Here is an 18,569-nt window from a genome sequence, read left to right as displayed (position 1 = left end):
TGTTTCCATGGTCAATATGTTGGGGATCAATAAGGCAAGATGCTGTATGAGATCTGATTCTGAGTAACAAAGCAGAACAAGTATGAAGTGGGTTGGTGGGACAGTACTTGGGGAAGTTATGAGTGAAAGCCTAATCAGGTTTACGTTGAGGAAAGAGAGGAATCAAAGGGTATTGGACTAGGAATTCGCAAATTCTGTTGTAGTGAATGGAAATCAAGCCTTATGTTAATTGGTTGGGAAAGTGGCAGATTAAACAGCAGACCAATGGAAGATATTTAAATGTGGTATGGATTAAATGTGTTCCTGTTTAATGTCAAGGGGATACATCAAAGAAAAGGCTCCATGAAAGAAGAGAGAGAATAGAAAGAAGGAATGTATAAAGTACCTTTTCATGACTTCAGGATTTCCCAAAGCACCCCACAGCCATTGGATTACTTTTGAATTGCAGTTAATGTGCAGTAGGCAAACATAGCAACCAGTTTACACACCACAAGGTCCCACAAACATCAGTTGAGATGAATGACCACATAATCAGTTCTGCTTCTGCTTGAATGAAGATTGTTGAACATGACGACAGAAGACCTCTAACAATGCAATGGCATCTTTAATATTTAACTGATCGAACAGTCACCAGCTTAACATTTCATTCAAAGATGGCAGCTCCAACAATGGAGTATTGAAGTGTCAAATGTTCCAAAGTCCGAGACAAACAAAAGGCACTTTATTTTATTCCCTATATTTGCACAGAGGGAAAGTGCGAAATATAAAATCTCCATTGCATACATTAGAAGATTAAAGGGCATGAAAGCAAACTAGTGGTTTACATCAAGGGAAATAGCAAAAGCTGTTGTAAGAGCTTAGGTCTAAGGATAATGATAGAAAGCGTAAGATCACTGAGAGTGGAGAGAGCATCTTCTAGCTGACTCAGAATGGTAGAAGTGCTCAAGTATTTTGCATCAGTTTTTACAGAGGAATCTGAACAAAGGTTATCTTGAGGAAGGTATGTAAGAACATATTCGAACATAAATTTCCCAAACAGCACAGTACTAATACAAAGCAAAATCCTGTGGATGCTGGAGATCTGAAGTAAAAACTGAAAGTGCTGGAAGATCTCAGCAGGCCAAGCAGCATCTGTGGAGAGAGAAACAGAGTTAATGTCTCGAGTTCAATATGACTCTTCAGAACTTCTTCAGTTCCAAATTAGCCGTATTGGACTCGGGACGTTAACTCTGTTTCTCTCTCCACAAATGCTGCCAGGCTTGCTGGGATCTTCCAGCACTTTCAGTATTTATTACAGTACTAAGAAGGTTATTAGGAAATGCTTTATCACAGGTGGCTATTGAAGCAAAGACCAAAGCATCATTTAATGTGTAAGGGTATTAAAGTGTGGAAAGGAAGAAAATAAGGGAATCTAGATAAGGCAAGGAAATGGGCTTAGAATAGGTAGTTTCAGCTGGGCTGCCTTCTGCTACAATGATTGTAACCATTTTCTGGGTTAAACTTCAAAAAAGGTTTAGTTTGCTTAATTGGACCAAAGGGTGCCAATATTCCCCCCCACCCCATCTAGAAATTGGATATTGTATAAGTCCATCCTGCTTTGTTCTTTTCAGGAGATGCTAAATGATGCATAGGTGATCTCACTCTGCTTATTTTAAATTTAAATCCTTCTAAGTTTTTAGAATGAGCTTACTTTCTAACGTCTGATAGAAATGAATTTTCTGCGCAGTTTGAGCTTGATGGTATCGAGAAGTACAGAGTGTTGAACATAAACCGTTTCATTCATTAATATCTAGATGAGCTTCCAAGCCTATAATCTTTTATTTTTTAATGTATAGTCAAAGTTTTGCTTCGGTACAGAAGCAGAATCAAAGGCAAATATTTGTGAATTTGTTTCTTTAAGCTTGCTTTCTTGGTGATTTTTCTGCAGGAGTTTCGAGCCTTTGAGCTGCTGCGCAGTGGGCTGGACCGATCAAAATATTTATTAGTGAAAGAAGCAAAGATCATTGCCATGACATGTACTCATGCTGCTTTAAAACGACATGACCTCGTGGAGCTGGGGTTCAAGGTAAAAGCAATTCAGCCCTTTAGTACACTAATTCTTGGAAGGGACTCAAATATTTCAAAACAGCTTAACTCCTGGTGAATTGAAATAGGTATGTTTCAGGCCTGGTCCTTTCTTTGTACAAAACACATTGTGTACTTGAAAAGAACAAAAGTGAAAACTCTTGTCTAAGTATGTAGGAAAGACCTGTACTTTAGATTGGATTCAATACATTTATGAAGATGATTTTTTTAAATTTAAAGTATTTTATATATTAAAAATTGTCCTGCAATTATAATTTTTATTTAAACACAAAGCAAATGATATAGTGTAGAATTTTGCCTTTTAATCTGCAATGACACACTATTTAGTTTCAAATTTGTAGTGCCAGCTATCCTTCCTGGCCGTCATGTTAACTGATATTGCTAATGTTTTCTCTCCTTGGGTACTGACCTCCTCCTCTTATTTTGCAGCCACCATCCCTCTGCTCCAAAAAGTACCTTGATCCCTCCATCCTTGCAAATTATTACCATATCTCCAATCTCCTTTTCCTCCCCATAAGTCTTGAATGTGTTGTCATTTTCCAAATGCTTGTCCATATTTCCTGGAGCCCCCTGTTTCAATCCCACCGATCAGTTTTCTGTGTCCTGCCACATTACTAAGTTACAAATGATATCCTAAGTGACTGTGATTATTCTTCCTATATCTGTCTGATGCCTCTGAGGAAGTTGATGACACCATCCTGTAACAAAGCCTCTCCACCGTAATCCCGCTGGGACTGCACATGCCTGGTTACATTTTTATTCTAATCATAGCCAAGAGAATCACTTGACTGTGGCATTTCTTTCTGTTGCTATATCCTTACCTTAGGTGTCTCCAAAGAAATCCAACCCTCCTATTTCTCATCAGCATGTTGCCCCTGTGCAACACCATCTGAAAATAATGTGTCAGGTTATATATTATATATATATATATATATATATATATATATATTATGTTGTTCACACCCAGCTCTACCACACCACTACCTCTCTTGACCCCTCTGTGTTCTCTAAGTTGTCAGACTGCTTGTCCAATGTCTAGTATTGGATGAGCAGAAATTTCCACCCACTAAATATTGGGAAGACCAATGCCATTATCTTCGGTGTCCGCCACAAACTCTGTTCCCAGGGCGCATCCCTCACCCTGGAAAGGGTCTGGGGCTAAACTAAATTTTTTGTAACCTTGCCATCATATTTGACTTCAAGCTAGGTGTCCAACTACATATCTGTACTATCACTTAGGCTGCCTGTTTCCACCTCTGGAACAACAATCTGCACCATCCTGCCTTAGCTTATCTGCTGCAGAAACCCTCATCCACATTCTTACCTCTAGACTTGGTGATGTAATTGCAAGTTGTTTTTGTCATGGTGTCACAATAAATGCTGAAAATTTTTGAATTAGTTAGCAACAGCTGTAGATCAACAAGCAAGATTGATTTGGAAATTAATTGTAGTTATTTTTAGTATTTTTATAAGATTTGAAAAGTTGATTTTTCAACTAATTTGGAACAGTTATAATTCCCTTGGTTACGTGTACTATGCCAGACTGGACATCTGCATCAGAAGAAAGTCAGTGGGCCAAAGTAGCCAGTGAAATTTCAGCCTTTGCGAGACCAGCAACATTCATAACTCTTAGTGCCACATTATCTGACCAGCAATTACTTGAGCAGTTTAGGAACTATGTAACTTCTATCATTGTGTGATCTAAGTCCTAGGATTGTGAATTTACAGCACCAAATTCATTACTGTTAACAGTCATCCCTGTTCCACCACACTGTCTGCACTTAGAAATGTAGCCATTGTGAATGTTCACTTCACCAAACTTAGTTCTAGATAGGTATTGTAAAATGATGGAAATTTGTATTTATGATTTTGTCATTTTGATGTACCTAGAATAAAGAATCTAGCTAGCACCAAAAACTGATTTTGTCAGTTTTGACAAACTCTTATTTATATACTAACAAAATAAACTTAATACTTCATGCTTCCAATAAATTATTCATGTTCAGGGACTGAGTCACTCAGTACATTAACGTAATGTCTTTTCACCTGAGGAGTGATTTGATTCTGAATTGACAAGATGGATGTGTCTTTTTGCATTGGATATAACGATATATAAAATTAGCTTGGGCAGTTTCAAAGAATTAAGAAAGTTACAACTCAGATTGAGACCGTTTGACCCATGTGACTTTACCAATGCTAACCTAATTTTCCCAATATCATCTTATATTCTTCCTTTTCATCTTGTCCTATTTAAGTGATGCATAATGTTTGTCTTATTTCTTTGAAATCCTTGATTTATCTTCCCCTTTACCTTCCCTGTTGCATTGAAATAGGGCCAATTTTATGAACCTTACTTTCTAGGTTATAATGTCTTTTTCCTGGTATTCTAGTGAATCTACACAGTACTATTTTCATGGCTGTGATATCCTTTTTCCTGTGGCATCCAACCTCCAATTGGCCTAACCAATGATTGTTTACAATTCCCACATTATGTGTTCACTGATTTATTCATTATCTTTAAATATAACACCAAGAAGCTTATTCTTCATTATGGCCTTTTCTGCTTGAATTCCTACCTTTTAAAGTTCTATGTATATGTATCCCTAGGTCTTGCTGTTCTTTCACTTAAGAATCTTACTATTTAGGCTGTACATCCTTTCATTAGTCACATGGCATTCCTCTGCATTTGAACTGTGTTTGCCATTTATCTGCCCACTCTCTAAACCTGTCTGTGCCCTGCTACAATCTTCTGTTTTCTTCCTTATTCTTTGGTATCATGAGCTATTTCCAATCCATTTCTGGTCTCCTTACCCACACAAGGGGTAAGAATCTTGTGCCAGTAGTTGGGGTTGTTGTTTTCTCAGGCAAGGGCTCAATCTCTGGGAAATATGCTTTCCTGGGAGCATGAATTTTCTTAGTTGTGAAATAATATTTTGTCAGAAGCAGCATTTAACATCAGATTTAAGAAACCAATGCTGTACATTTAAATAAAAATTCTGGAACATTGAAATCACATATGTATAAAGTGGTCACCATTGGATGGAGTAGAGGAATGTTTTACCCTGTATCTGATTGTTCTATGTGATCTGAGCTTGCTTGTTATAACATGGCAGGTGATATGTGCCAAGTGGACCAAATCCACAAGAGAAACTTGGCCATGCTATCACAACGGTTTTGCAATTTGTATTTATTATGAGAAGGCTTGTGCACTGAATTCAGAAGAATTGAGTCCAATAACACCTTTAGAGATTTTGAAAAGTAAATTAAAATATTTATTAACAAAAGAAAAAAATAAACACAAGATTACAATTACGCAGTTATTTAGTCTTAACAGTTCCCAATATTCGTAATTAAACAGGCTCCCAACTATGTACCCTCTTTAAGGCAGCAGTCCAAAATAGATTTTAAATTTAAGTAAGCAAAATTGCAAGGTTACCCCAGCACCCACTTGACAGTGGAATTCCAAAGGCTTTTCCCAACTTTGGTTACTGGATACAAAAGTGGCTAGAGGCTATTTCCCCACATCTGTTTCACACAGTATATCTTTTAGATCTTACATGGCCACACACTACAAAGCCTTCCATCCTTCTTTATATATGTTTCTTCCTCTTTAATCTGTAAATTTCATTGTTCCACGTGTCTTTGAAAATGTACTTTTCCCATAATATGAAAATCTTTCATGTTGTCAATATGACCAGTACTTTTGGTAAAAATCAACTTGCCCTTTTTATCTTATTGTAAACATCCTACCATCCTTTTGAAAATCAAACAACCCCTTCACTTAACTAAAAATGCAAATTTCATTCACACCTCATCTGTGGAACCCTCATCCTAGCTTGTCCCTCTCCATTTCAGAAGTCCGCTTTATACCTAACTCTTGTTAATTTCAGCCTTGCAGTCTATCTGACTCTAATTCAATTAAATCAGTCACACAGACAGAAGCTTGCGCACTTCCACCCATACGTGCCTTACAATATCCTACAATACTATTATGAAAAATATGATAGTTTCGTAACAATACTAATACTGGCTTAAAAACAAAAAAAACTGCGGATGCTGGAAATCCAAAACAAAAACAAAAACAGAATTACCTGGAAAAACTCAGCAGGTCTGGCAGCATCGGCGGAGAAGAAAAGAGTTGACGTTTCGAGTCCTCATGACCCTTCGACAGAACTAATACTGGCTGCCTGACTTGCAGAATCTCCCATTCCTTGGATTGCTCTCTTTTAACACTTGTATTCACTGACGCATGTATGACTGGAGTTAATCGCTTATTCAGTGGTAGGGCAGGATTGGTCTTTGACATTTGAGGTTATGAAAAAGAAAATTAAAACATTTTTTTTGACAGTATGACAACATCCTGATGGAGGAAGCTGCACAGATTCTTGAGATTGAAACCTTCATTCCACTCCTACTACAGGTAAGGTTTCTATGAGAAGTAGACTAAAACCATTAGAGCTTTGATTGCTGGGTTTGGTGTAACAAAGATAATTAATATGGTCTATGATTATGTAGGTTACTTTTTATCCCCAAGTTATAACAAAATAAATGATGTACCTCATGCTGAAATTTTGTCTTTGGTCCTTAAATTGAATTTACTGATATGGGATTAATATGTAAACCTGACTGCAAATTCATGGGTGACAATCATCAGTAAGTTGCTTAAACTTCGCAAATGAGAATGAACTTATTTCAAGCGAGGCATTAACTGTTCAATCTCTCACTCTTTTAATTAAATTAACTAACGGGATAAAAAACAAAGCCTTGACATCCGGCCTTGAGGAGTCATCACTGGAATTGTAGAAATTGCTTCTGTTTTCTGGCAGCACCTTTGAGATCGGCAAGTTGCTTATATGTTGTTCATTCTCCATAGAACCCTGAAGATGGCTTCAGCAGACTGAAGCGTTGGATAATGATTGGTGATCACCACCAGCTCCCTCCTGTCATTAAGAACATGGCCTTCCAAAAATATTCCAACATGGAACAGTCTCTGTTTACACGATTTGTTCGTTTGGGTGTTCCAACAGTGGATCTTGATGCCCAAGGCAGAGCAAGAGCAAGGTAAAGAAAAAGAACTTAAAGAAAAGACTTGCATTTATATATTGTTTATTCTTTCATGGGATGTGGGTGCCGCTGGTGAGGCCAGTGTTTGTTGCCCATCCCTAATTGCCCTTGAATTGAGTGGTTTGCTAGGCCATCACAAAGGGTAGTTAAGAGTCACCTACATTGCCGTGTAGGCCAGACCAGGTAAGAACAGCAAATTTCCTTCCCTAGTGGGCATTAACAACAACCGATGGTCACTATTACTGAGACTAGCTTTTCGATTCCAGATTTAACTGAGTTTAAATTCTCCCAGCTGCCATGGTGGGATTTGAACCTGTGTCCCCAGAGCACTGGCCTGGGCTGCTGAATTACTAGTCCACTGGTATTACCACTATGCCATCGGCTCCCCCATTACATCAGATTTCAATAACTTAAGGATGGTGAGATAAGTGACCAGCTTCTCTCTCTCTCTCTCTCTCGGGTGTTGCTGGCCAGGACACGAGAACTGCCCCATTGTCCCTTGAATGTTGCCACGGGATCTTTTATATTCACTTGAGGTCTTAGTTCAATGTTCCATTCAAAAGATAACATATCTGGCACTGTATTGCACTGAGTTGTCAGCCCAGATATTGTACTCAAGTCTCTTTGGTGGGCTTGAACCCATGACTTTTGATTTGGAAGCAAAAGTGCTGTCACTGAACCAAGAACGTTTAAGGCTTTTGGAAAATCAGGAAGCAACATTGAAAAAGCGTTTGTTTATTTAAACATGTCCACAATTTAACATGATGTACATCGCATTGTTAACCTTTGCTGCACTTTTACCCTCCCTTAAGTTTATGCAACCTCTATAACTGGCGTTACAAGAAACTTGGCAACCTTCCCCACGTCCAGATCTTACCTGAGTTTTGCACTGCCAATGCTGGCTTAGTATACGAATTCCAACTTATCAATGTGGAGGATTTCAATGGAATTGGTGAATCTGAGCCCAATCCATATTTTTACCAGGTAAATAATTGTCTTAAGATCCTCATAGTTTCAAGTGTCTATAAACTTATTTGACAGATATTGAAGACTGAGTATTGAGGTATTTTGCAGCCTGATGATTTTTGTACTAAAGCCATTTTGGCATTCTTTTAAGTAATATTCAAGAATTTGAAGAATGTTTGAGTCTTTTATGCTTTTACTTTGCATTGTCTGCTTTTCTGAAAATGAAACTGTTACTCAACCACCTGACAGAATCTTGCTGAGGCTGAATATGCAGTGGCCCTTTTTATGTACATGCGCTTGCTGGGGTACCCTGCAGAGAGAATCAGCATCTTGACAACATACAATGGTCAGAAGCATTTGATACGTGATGTTATCAATCAGCGTTGTGGTGGTAATCCTCTTATTGGACGACCAAGCAAGGTAACTAACGTTTCTCTTCAAATCTTGTTACACAGTTAACCTGATATAAAGTAGGGTAGTGAACTATAGTGACATATTGCAAACATTTTATTTAAAAAAAAATGACTGGATGGATACTATGTGATGCCATGCATAAAATGTTCACATATATCAATCTCTCATTGCTACTAATTTTGCAATCCCAACCACATTATACAGAGAAGAACTGAGTGGAGGTGAAGCATCTCCTTTGGCAGTGGTGGGGGCAGATATTGGAGTGTGGCCAGGTGTTGTCAAGCACCTCTCTTGGTGCCTGGTTAAGATTGACACTGGAAGAGCTCAGGTGAGAGCTGTGCAAAAGAAGGAAGGTTTCTTTTTTAAAAAGCAACTGATGAAGGTAACCTGTCCTCCCCAAATTAATTTCAGCAAATTCAGGGCCAGATTATTTTGTTATTGAAAACTGTACTGCATTGCAGTTTATGCAGCACGCAGACATGTAATGAAGCAGGTCCAATCTGCTCCTTTGAACGGATAACATTGATTTTGTTCTTTCATAGTCATAATGTAATCCAGAACTGCGAAACTCCAAAGAGTCTTTCATTATCTATGCGTATACTTATTTTTATAACCAACCTTCACAAGAATTTATTTCACATACCTCTTGCAAAGCTTGTATACATTAAAGAGCATTTAAATGACCAGGGAATTGTTTTTTCCCTCACTCTTGCTACCTTCCCCCAAGTTTTCAGTTCAAAAGTATCAACTTTTATTTTCTAGGTGACCACAGTGGACAGATTCCAGGGACAACAGAATGATTATATTATCCTCTCTTTAGTACGAACTAAAGCTGTTGGACATCTCAGGTATGGTGTGTGTCATGATTTTAGATAATTAATGAACTATAAGATGAGACTAAAGAATGATACCATTGTAAGATTCAGACAAGCCTTAACAAACCAGGTGTTTTAAATCTTTCAAATGATCACACTTTTGAATCTTGAAAGTCTTCAGTGGATTTACTTTAAACCTTTCATTTCTTTATCATTCTGTATCATATACAATCTTTATCATATAGTCCATATCATCTGTAACCTATATAGTATTTAACAGTGGTCCAGGGTCTGACCAATTTCTTTTACATCAGTTTCCAAAAAATGCCTCATGAAGACAGTTCATGATGTCACTAAAATCAGGAGGACATAATTCCTGCAGTTCACTGTGTCAAAGGAAATTAGATATTCTTGTCACTGGTTTGAAAAAATATTTTAATAACTGCTGAAACTGGAGCAGAGATGTTCTGAAGTATTGTAAGTTGTTAGGATGTTCAGTTTTCTTAAAGTCATTTCTAGAGAATAGATTAAATGCTAAAAATCTGGAATGAAATCAAAATATTGGCAATGGTAGCCTATCTTTTCCTTTCAGATGCTGACCTGTCTTCTATTTTTAGCATTTTTAATTTATTTAAACATTTTTTTGGGGCTGTTTAAAATAACTGGAAACTTCCTTTCCAAGAATAGTTAATCTTGCCTGCACGCAGCAGTGGTAATTCCATTAGCAGTACTGATTAGGGCCAAAGATATTTGTCTCTGCCAGTAATCTTTGTAGATGACTGGAGATTAAATTTGTTTATAACAGATGTGTATCTCTGGTAGGAGGATAGTACTTCAGTAGCGAGTTGTAAAACTATATGAACACGTTTCTTCCTAATACGTTGCTCCTAAAGGACTCTGGGTCAATTCTATATCCAATTCTTGGATATAATTTAGAAAAGTCTCATTGAGGCATCTGAAAATTGAAAATTGCAAGTCTAAATGATAAGATTGGTGTGAGAAACGGGAGCTGCTGAATTAAAATTAAACAAGCTGTTCTTTTAGTTGGTTATTAGTGCTAGTCAAGATATAGCTATTAACTGATACTTAAAGTGGAAACAATGTCTATAATTTTAATTTTATTTGCCTTAAACAATATCATTTAAATGACTCAATCATCTTTAGAAATGCAGATAGAGTGAAATAGACACTCCAGTATATTTCATGTTAAGGGATTGGGAACCTGCTGAAGTAGTAGCAGTATGTTATAAACTTTCTCATTACTGTGGTTCCCAGCTTTAAAAATTGGTGCCATTTTAATGTTATTTTAAACTAAACCCATCATTCCCCAACTTGTCTAGAAAATCTGGGTCCTATTTTTGTTTAAAACTGGAAGGAATGTTTTGAGTTATATATTAGAATTCACATGTTGTTGAAAAGAATAGGTTTGTGGCGGGGGGGGGGAAATGATCAATTTCTTCCTTTTTGGAAAGTTTCATTATCATACAAGTATGCTTCCCACTACAGTGTGTAGAAACCCTCCGATCAGATTTGTAGCTTGTATACAGCACAATAGTCAAAGTCACCAGTGATATCCTGTGTGGCCGTGACCTCAGTGTACTCTGCCTCCTCATTACACATCTTCATTCCAGCTGTCCACTGTCTGATCTCTCCTCCGCACTCTCCACTGTGGCACTGTTCCCACATGGCCCACTTTTACCTGTTCCAATACTACTTAACTGTTTCTACCTTCCTGTGCTCACACAGCCATTTCTGCTGTAACCCACTCTCTACCTGACCATCTCGGTGATGCCACCTTAAATATGGGGTCAGCTTACTCATATAAAGCAGTGACTGTCAGCTCTACCTAAACATCTCCTCTGTTAATCCCCATGTCCTTCCACACTCTGTCTAATTGCCTATCTGACACTAAGACTTAGATGAGCTAAATTCCTCCAGCTAGATGTTGACAAACATCTACTCCCACAAACACTGACATGTCTCTATGTTCAGCTCCATCAGCCTACTCAGCTGTCACCTCAGAAAAAGTCTCGAGGTACGTATTCTTGGTGTCCTCCTCAACTCTAATGCCACTTCCTCCCCACACCTGATCAATTACAGAAACTGTTTTATTTCACCTCCCGGCCATTGCCTGCCTTTCCATCCACCCGTCACTGAAGCTCTGATCCGCACCCTTGAGGATCTTCAGTGTCCTCCTTGTTAACTGTCCAACACAAACTACAACTCATCCGAGATCTCAAATTCACCAAGTCCCATATTCCCAGCCTTGCTGAATTCCTGTGGCTTCCATTGCCACAGAGAACTGACTCGTTTGTACATTCTGGTCCCTCTATAACCTCGCTGTTGTCTACCTCTCTGATCTTGTTCATCGAACCCTCTGGTGCCAGACTATTGTTTGCTTCAGTAGCCAGTATTTGAGTCAGTAATCTCCAACACTGTTTAATTCCCTCTTCCAACAGCTCCAATTTGCCACAACTCTCTCTGCTTTCAGAAGTTTTCCAATCCCTTTTATCTTTAACTGCCTTTTAGTGCCAGGAAATCTTTATCCCTTCTCACTCATATCTCGTGTCTATTTGCCTAATTTCTTGGAAAGTGCTGTGAGACATCTTTTCATGTGAGGAGCAATATAGAAATGTAAATGACTGTAAGTCGCATGTGTTGTATTTTATACTGATTAACCTGGGTGGTCTTACCCACAGGATTCATATAGTTTTGGGAGGGGTAGTATCAATGTTCTGCATTTAGGCAATGGGGCTGAAGATTCGAGCCTGGCATGGCTAACATCAGCTGTTTCTCATGGGAATCTTGATGATGACTACCACATACTAAAAGCTTCTAGCAACTCATGCAATCCATTGCTTTTTTTTTGACAGTCAGTTTTTTTGAATCAGCACTATGATGAGAAGACTGTTGCAAAATGGCGATATTGAAAGAGGGAGCGCCATGGGGTAGAAATATAGGGCAGAATCTTTGCTTCGGTGAGCAGGGCCTGCCCCCGCTTGCTGAGGCGTAAAACGACCTGGGGTGACGCGGGCGCGCGTCATTCTGATCCTCAGTTCGGCAGGCGTGCAGCCGAGTTGGCTGTGTGCCCGCCAAACTGTCAAAGGCCTACCAAGGCCATTGAACTAATAACTAAAATAATTAACAGAGCTGCCCGTCCAACCCTTAAGGTTGTTGGGCAGGCGAAGAGCCCAGGCGGCCTTCGCATTTTTCATGGAACCTCATCCACGGGCGGGGTGAGGTTTCACGAATGATTTTAAATTTTCTCAAAAATATTTGTTGAAATTAATGCACATGTCCCAGCTCATGTGACAGTTTCACATGAGAGGACTTGTCATAATTTTTTCAACACTTTACTGAACTGTTAAAACTTAAAACCTATCTCCCTGAGGCACCTCTGTGACTCACGGTACCCCCCCCCCCCCACCCCCCCAAACACACAGGGATCGCTCAGCACTTCCGGGCGTGCATCACGCTGGGCTGGCCTTAATTGGCCTGCCCACGTAAAATGGCAGCGCAGACCCAATTGGGGGTGCTGATCAGATCCGTGCGCCGCCCCCCCCCCCCCCCCCCCCCCCCCAACGGGGGGAAAATTCTACCCATAGTGTCGGAAATATTGGTTGCTGACAGTGGAGCTGGAAACAAGAAACAGTCTGGCACCGGATGAGACAATGAACAAAAAGAACTTGGAGATCAGGGAGGTAGAGAAGGGTGAGATTACAGAGCGCCCTAAAGGCAAGAGAAGTTCAGGAGCATAGTAAATTAAAATAGAAATTCAATTTGTAATGAAAACCCATATCGTCCAATTTAAAAATTAAATTAAGTTGTAAAACATTATATCGGACAGTGTACTACATAACTCTTTCTGTGACTGACCTAATTGAGCATGACTGTATGGCCATTTGCTATCAGCTTGAAACTTTAGGTTTATTGATTGCCAAACTGGTGACTGCATTGGACTCAGACCACCTTTGCTGAAATGACATTTATTAAATGCAAGTTTTAAATTTCCTTTAGGCTGAATAGTTTTTTTACAACGGTAAGCCTTGTTGCAATAACCAGGATATTAACCATCATCTTCTTTTTTATGCAGAGATGTTCGGCGATTAGTTGTTGCCATGTCAAGAGCCAGGCTTGGGCTGTACATATTTGCAAGAGTATCATTGTTCCAGAACTGTTTTGAACTTACTCCAGCCTTTAATCAGCTAACTGCTCGACCACTCCAGCTGCACATTGTGCCATCTGAGTATCACCCGACAGACAGAAGGGTAGCTAATATTAAATGACAAATGATTATCCTTTCTGACCGGGCTTCTATCAGTGATTTTGCAAATGTCCTATTTATAACCCTTGGGAACATTTGTTTGTTTTTTCCAGAATGATAATATTCCAAATCATTTAAAGCGAGTTATCAGAAACATGCCTGAGATGGCAAACTTTGTTTACAATATGTACATGCAGACGATTCAGAATATGCACCAATACAGAAAGGTAAAGAACTGTTTTTATTTCCCCCTCGGTTCAGTGTTCTTGCAGTTAAAGCCTGTGTTTCAGATGAGCATTAGATTCTCGACTAGATGCCGAGCCTCAGGTAAAGGGATTATTGCTAATAGCTTATGAAATGAAAACAAAACTAATTTACCTGTTCATTTCTTTTGTGCGTCTGCCCTTCTTTATTCATATATGTATATAAAAATATAAATCTTCAAAATCCTATTAGTTTTAATAAGTATCATATTCACTTTTATGAATGCTCAGTTATATCTGAAATGGGTGTTCCTCTATCATGTTCTTGACATGTAGAAAGTGTTATTAATATGGAAGGAGCACTATTCAGGACTTTTCAAGCCTACAGTGTCCATGAAATAATTAACTTGATCTATATATGTATGACAATAACTGCCTTAAGTGCCTCTTGTTGGATAGAAGCCAAATTTTTCTAATTAACTGTCAAATTCAGTTTGTTAACACTCCTGTGAAGCACTTTGGGGTGTTTTACTGTTAAAAGCACTTAAAAAAAAATTCAAGTTGCTAAGTATTTTGACTTGAAGTGGTTTTGAGACACTGCAACATTAAATGTGAGTTAAAATGATAAAACAACGTCAATAGTTTGTCTTTTATGCAGCAGTTTTACTGCACTGTTTGTCCCATGAAGCTGAGAGGCATTTAAACTTGACAACTTGTAATTGCATGCTTTCAGCATTGATGTTAATTTCTCCATTTAATGAAATGAAAACAAAATCTGATATCTTGACATCATCTACGTCCTGGGGGGTTACCATTGATCAGAAACTGAATTGTACTAGCCATGTAAATACTGTGGCTACAAGAGCAGGTCAGAGGTTGGGAATTCTATAGTAACTCACCACCTGACTCCCCAAAGCCTGTCCACCATCTATAAATCACAAGTCAGGAGTGTGATGGGATACTCCCCACTTGCCTGGATGAGTGCGGCTGGACACTATCCAGGACAAAGCAGCCTAGCCACCACCTTCAACATTCACTCCCTCCACCACTGATGCACAGTAGCAGCAGTGTACCATCTGCAAGATGTGCTGCAGCAATTCACCAAGGCTGATTAGACAGCACCTTCCAAGCCCACGACCGCTACCATCTAGGGGGACAAGGGCAGCAGATGTATGGGGACACCACCACATGCCACATTCTCCAAGCCACTCACCATCCTGACTTGGAAATATATCACCGTCCCTTCACTCTCGCTGGGTCAAAATCCTGGAACCCCCTCCCTAACAGCAATGTGGGTGTACCTACACCGCATGGACTGCAGCAGTTCAAGAAGGCAGCTCACCACCACCTTCTCAAGGGGCAATTAGGGGTTGGCAATAAAAGCCAACTCAGTCATGTCCAAATTCCGTGAACAAATAAATTAAGAAAAGGTTTTTCAATAAAATTTACATATATTTGACTTGTTTACACGATGATGATTTTGACATTCTTAATTGCTTTGACAAGTTGCAGGTTATCAAGCTCGCCTCATCTGTGTTGTAATATAGAAATGAAAACGATGGAAAATAATTGTGCCAGGAACCTGAAGCTTAGATTTTCAGATACTGACTATTGTAAATGTAGAAGCTCAGTATGTGCTGATTTGTGATTGATTTGAGTGGGAAAATTTGCTTTTGTTTTCTCCTTTCTCATCACATCATCTCTGTTTTCAGGAACAGTTAAGAAACAACAGGACAGATTTGAAAAGTTGGGTCCACATAATTAATGTTGGACTACAGGATGAAAGTTGGAATATCCCGATAATGATACAATTGCCAAATTTGGATTTGTATGTTAATAAGCTTGGGGAATTGCTGGTTGTCACAATAGCTGCTGCATTAGTTATGTTTCCACAGTTGCTTCAGGTTCCTGTGATATTAACAGAGCCATTGTGTCAGTACAGTGTACCAGCACCAGTTGTTTTTTTGCTACATTTATTGAATATGCTTAAATTTTTCTCTGCAGCAGTTACTTCCACCCCCAGTCCCTCAGTCAATTCAAGAGCCAACTCCAGTGCCAGGTACTGAGAATGTGGAAGAAACTGAAGAGGTGACTCCTGAGAATAAGGATGAAGAGACAACAAAGGAAGAATATAAACCAATGCCTGAACATCCTGGCAGGGACAGTGATAGCGAGGGCAGTGGACCAGAAGAAGACAAAGACAGCTAATGGTTCTTCATTCCAAAAATCACGCCTGTAATGTGAAAGAAAAGTTTCCAGTGAACAAACATATGAAAGTTATGATAGTAACCTCAAATCTTAATGTACAACTGCCCAGATTATTTATGTAGAGCATCAGCCAGTATTCACAAGTGTTGTCATGTGAGTTGCAGGAAGTAGTTTCATTTGTAATTAGATGGGGTTGAACAATCTATTTTGTATTGTCAGATGCTTTTTAATAAATTTTTGTAAAAATGTTTCTCACTATGTGCTTTTGTCTATGATAGCCACTTTTTGTGTCCTGACTGTCTTTATTGGTCAGTTTAAAGAGCATGTGACTGCTGACCCATCAGTGTGGGGTAGGGGTGCAGGGGGGCAGACAGGGTGCAGTTGATGGAGAATAGAAACAGTGAAAGGTTAGACCCCAACAACAAAGTTATCCTGGCTAGAGAGATTGTTTCCAGTTCAGTTTCTGATCAATTGTAACCCCCCAGGATGTTTATAGTGGGGGATTCAGTGATGGTAATACCATTGATGTTTATAATGGGGGATTCAGTGATGGTAATACCATTGATGTTTATAGTGGGGGATTCAGTGATGGTAATACCATTGATGTTTATAGTGGGGGATTCAGTGATGGTAATACCATTGATGTTTATAATGGGGGATTCAGTGATGGTAATACCATTGATGTTTATAGTGGGGGATTCAGTGATGGTAATACCATTGATGTTTATAGTGGGGGATTCAGTGATGGTAATACCATTGATGTTTATAGTGGGGGATTCAGTGATGGTAATACCATTGATGTTTATAATGGGGGATTCAGTGATGGTAATACCATTGATGTTTATAGTGGGGGATTCAGTGATGGTAATACCATTGATGTTTATAGCGGGGATTCAGTGATGTTAATACCATTGATGTTTATAGCGGGGATTCAGTGATGGTAATACCATTGATGTTTATAGTGGGGGATTCAGTGATGGTAATACCATTGATGTTTATAATGGGAGATTCAGTGATGGTAATATCATTGATGTTTATAGTGGGGGATTCAGTGATGGTAATACCATTGATGTTTATAGTGGGGATTCAGTGATGGTAATACCATTGATGTTTATAGTGGGGATTCAGTGATGGTAATACCATTGATGTTTATAGTGAGGGATTCAGTGATGGTAATACCATTGATGTTTATAGTGGGGATTCAGTGATGGTAATACCATTGATGTTTATAGTGGGGATTTAGTGATGATAATACCATTGATGTTTATAATGGGAGATTCAGTGATGGTAATATCATTGATGTTTATAGTGGGGGATTCAGTGATGATAATACCATTGATGTTTATAATGGGAGATTCAGTGATGGTAATATCATTGATGTTTATAGTGGGGGATTCAGTGATGGTAATACCATTGATGTTTATAATGGGAGATTCAGTGATGGTAATACCATTGATGTTTATAATGGGAGATTCAGTGATGGTAATATCATTGATGGTAATACCATTGATGTTTATAGTGGGGATTCAGTGATGGTAATACCATTGATGTTTATAATGGGGAATTCAGTGATGGTAATATCATTGAATGTCAAGTGGAGATGGTTAGATTCTCTCTTGTTGGAGACAGTCATTGGCCGTTGTGTGGGGAAAATGTTACTTGCTGTGAATTCTGCAGCAAGTAAATCACCACCCGACTCCCCCAAAGCCTGTCCATCTACAAGGCACACGTCAAGATTGCGATTCATGAACAAGGAGCAGAGTAGGCCATTCAGCCCTTCGAGCCTGTTCCACCCTTTAATAAGGTCACGGCTGATCTGATAGTAACCTCAAATCTGCATCCCATTTACCCCCGATAACCTATCATCCCCTTGCTTATCAAGAATCTATCCACCTCTACCTTAAAAATATTCAAAGACTCTGCTTCCACCATCTTTTCAGGAAGAGAGTTCCAAAGACTCACGACCCTCAGTACGAAAATATTTCACCTCATCTTGGTTTTAAATGAGTGACCCCTTATCTTTAAACAGTGACCCCTAGTTCCAGATTCTCCCACAAGAGGAAACCTCTTCTCCACATTCAGCCTGTCAAGACCCCTCAGGATCTTTTATGTTTCAATCAAGGTCGCCTCTTACTCTTACTCTTCTAAACTCTTCCAAGCCTAGTCCGTCCAAAGTTTCCTCAGAAGACAACCCACCCATTCCAGGTATTAGTCTGGTAAACCTCTAAACTGTTTCCAACACATTTACATCCTCCCTTAAACACTGTACACAGTACTCCAAATGTGTATTCAATTCCTCTCGCAATAAATTATAACATTCTATTACTTGCTGTACCTTCCTACCAGACTTTTGTGATGCACTAGGATACCCTGATCGCTCTGCACCTCAGAACTCTGCAATCTCCCACCATTTAGATAACATGCCTAGATGAGTGCAGCTACAACAACACTGAAGAAGCTCCAGGACAAAGCAGCTTACTTGATCGACACCCCATCCACCACCTCAAACAACCATTCCCTCCACCACTGACACACACTGGCAGCAGTGTG

General features: G+C 39.1%; 1 protein-coding gene across 3 annotated transcripts in view; it reads left to right on the top strand.

Moving 5' to 3' along the window:
• The window catches only part of aqr (aquarius intron-binding spliceosomal factor), a 53,860-nt gene extending 37,583 nt beyond the window's left edge, over positions 1-16,277 (top strand). For 2 of the 3 annotated variants that reach the window (XM_041214642.1, XM_041214641.1), the window contains exons 28-36: positions 1,928-2,065; positions 6,434-6,505; positions 6,959-7,146; positions 7,962-8,133; positions 8,365-8,535; positions 9,292-9,377; positions 13,438-13,612; positions 13,722-13,835; positions 15,816-16,277. In XM_041214642.1, the coding sequence (XP_041070576.1) occupies positions 1,928-2,065; positions 6,434-6,505; positions 6,959-7,146; positions 7,962-8,133; positions 8,365-8,535; positions 9,292-9,377; positions 13,438-13,612; positions 13,722-13,835; positions 15,816-16,019 (1,320 nt within the window). In that variant the 3' untranslated portion in view covers positions 16,020-16,277. The remainder of the gene's footprint in view (positions 1-1,927; positions 2,066-6,433; positions 6,506-6,958; positions 7,147-7,961; positions 8,134-8,364; positions 8,536-9,291; positions 9,378-13,437; positions 13,613-13,721; positions 13,836-15,815) is intronic. The other variant, XM_041214643.1, reaches the window with a different exon arrangement.
• The last annotated feature ends 2,292 nt before the right edge of the window (positions 16,278-18,569 follow it).

Source organism: Carcharodon carcharias, chromosome 20, assembly GCF_017639515.1.
Source record: "Carcharodon carcharias isolate sCarCar2 chromosome 20, sCarCar2.pri, whole genome shotgun sequence".
Lineage (NCBI taxonomy): Eukaryota > Metazoa > Chordata > Chondrichthyes > Lamniformes > Lamnidae > Carcharodon > Carcharodon carcharias.
The sequence above is the reverse complement of the archived record's forward strand: the minus strand, read 5'-3'. Positions and strand labels throughout refer to the sequence as shown.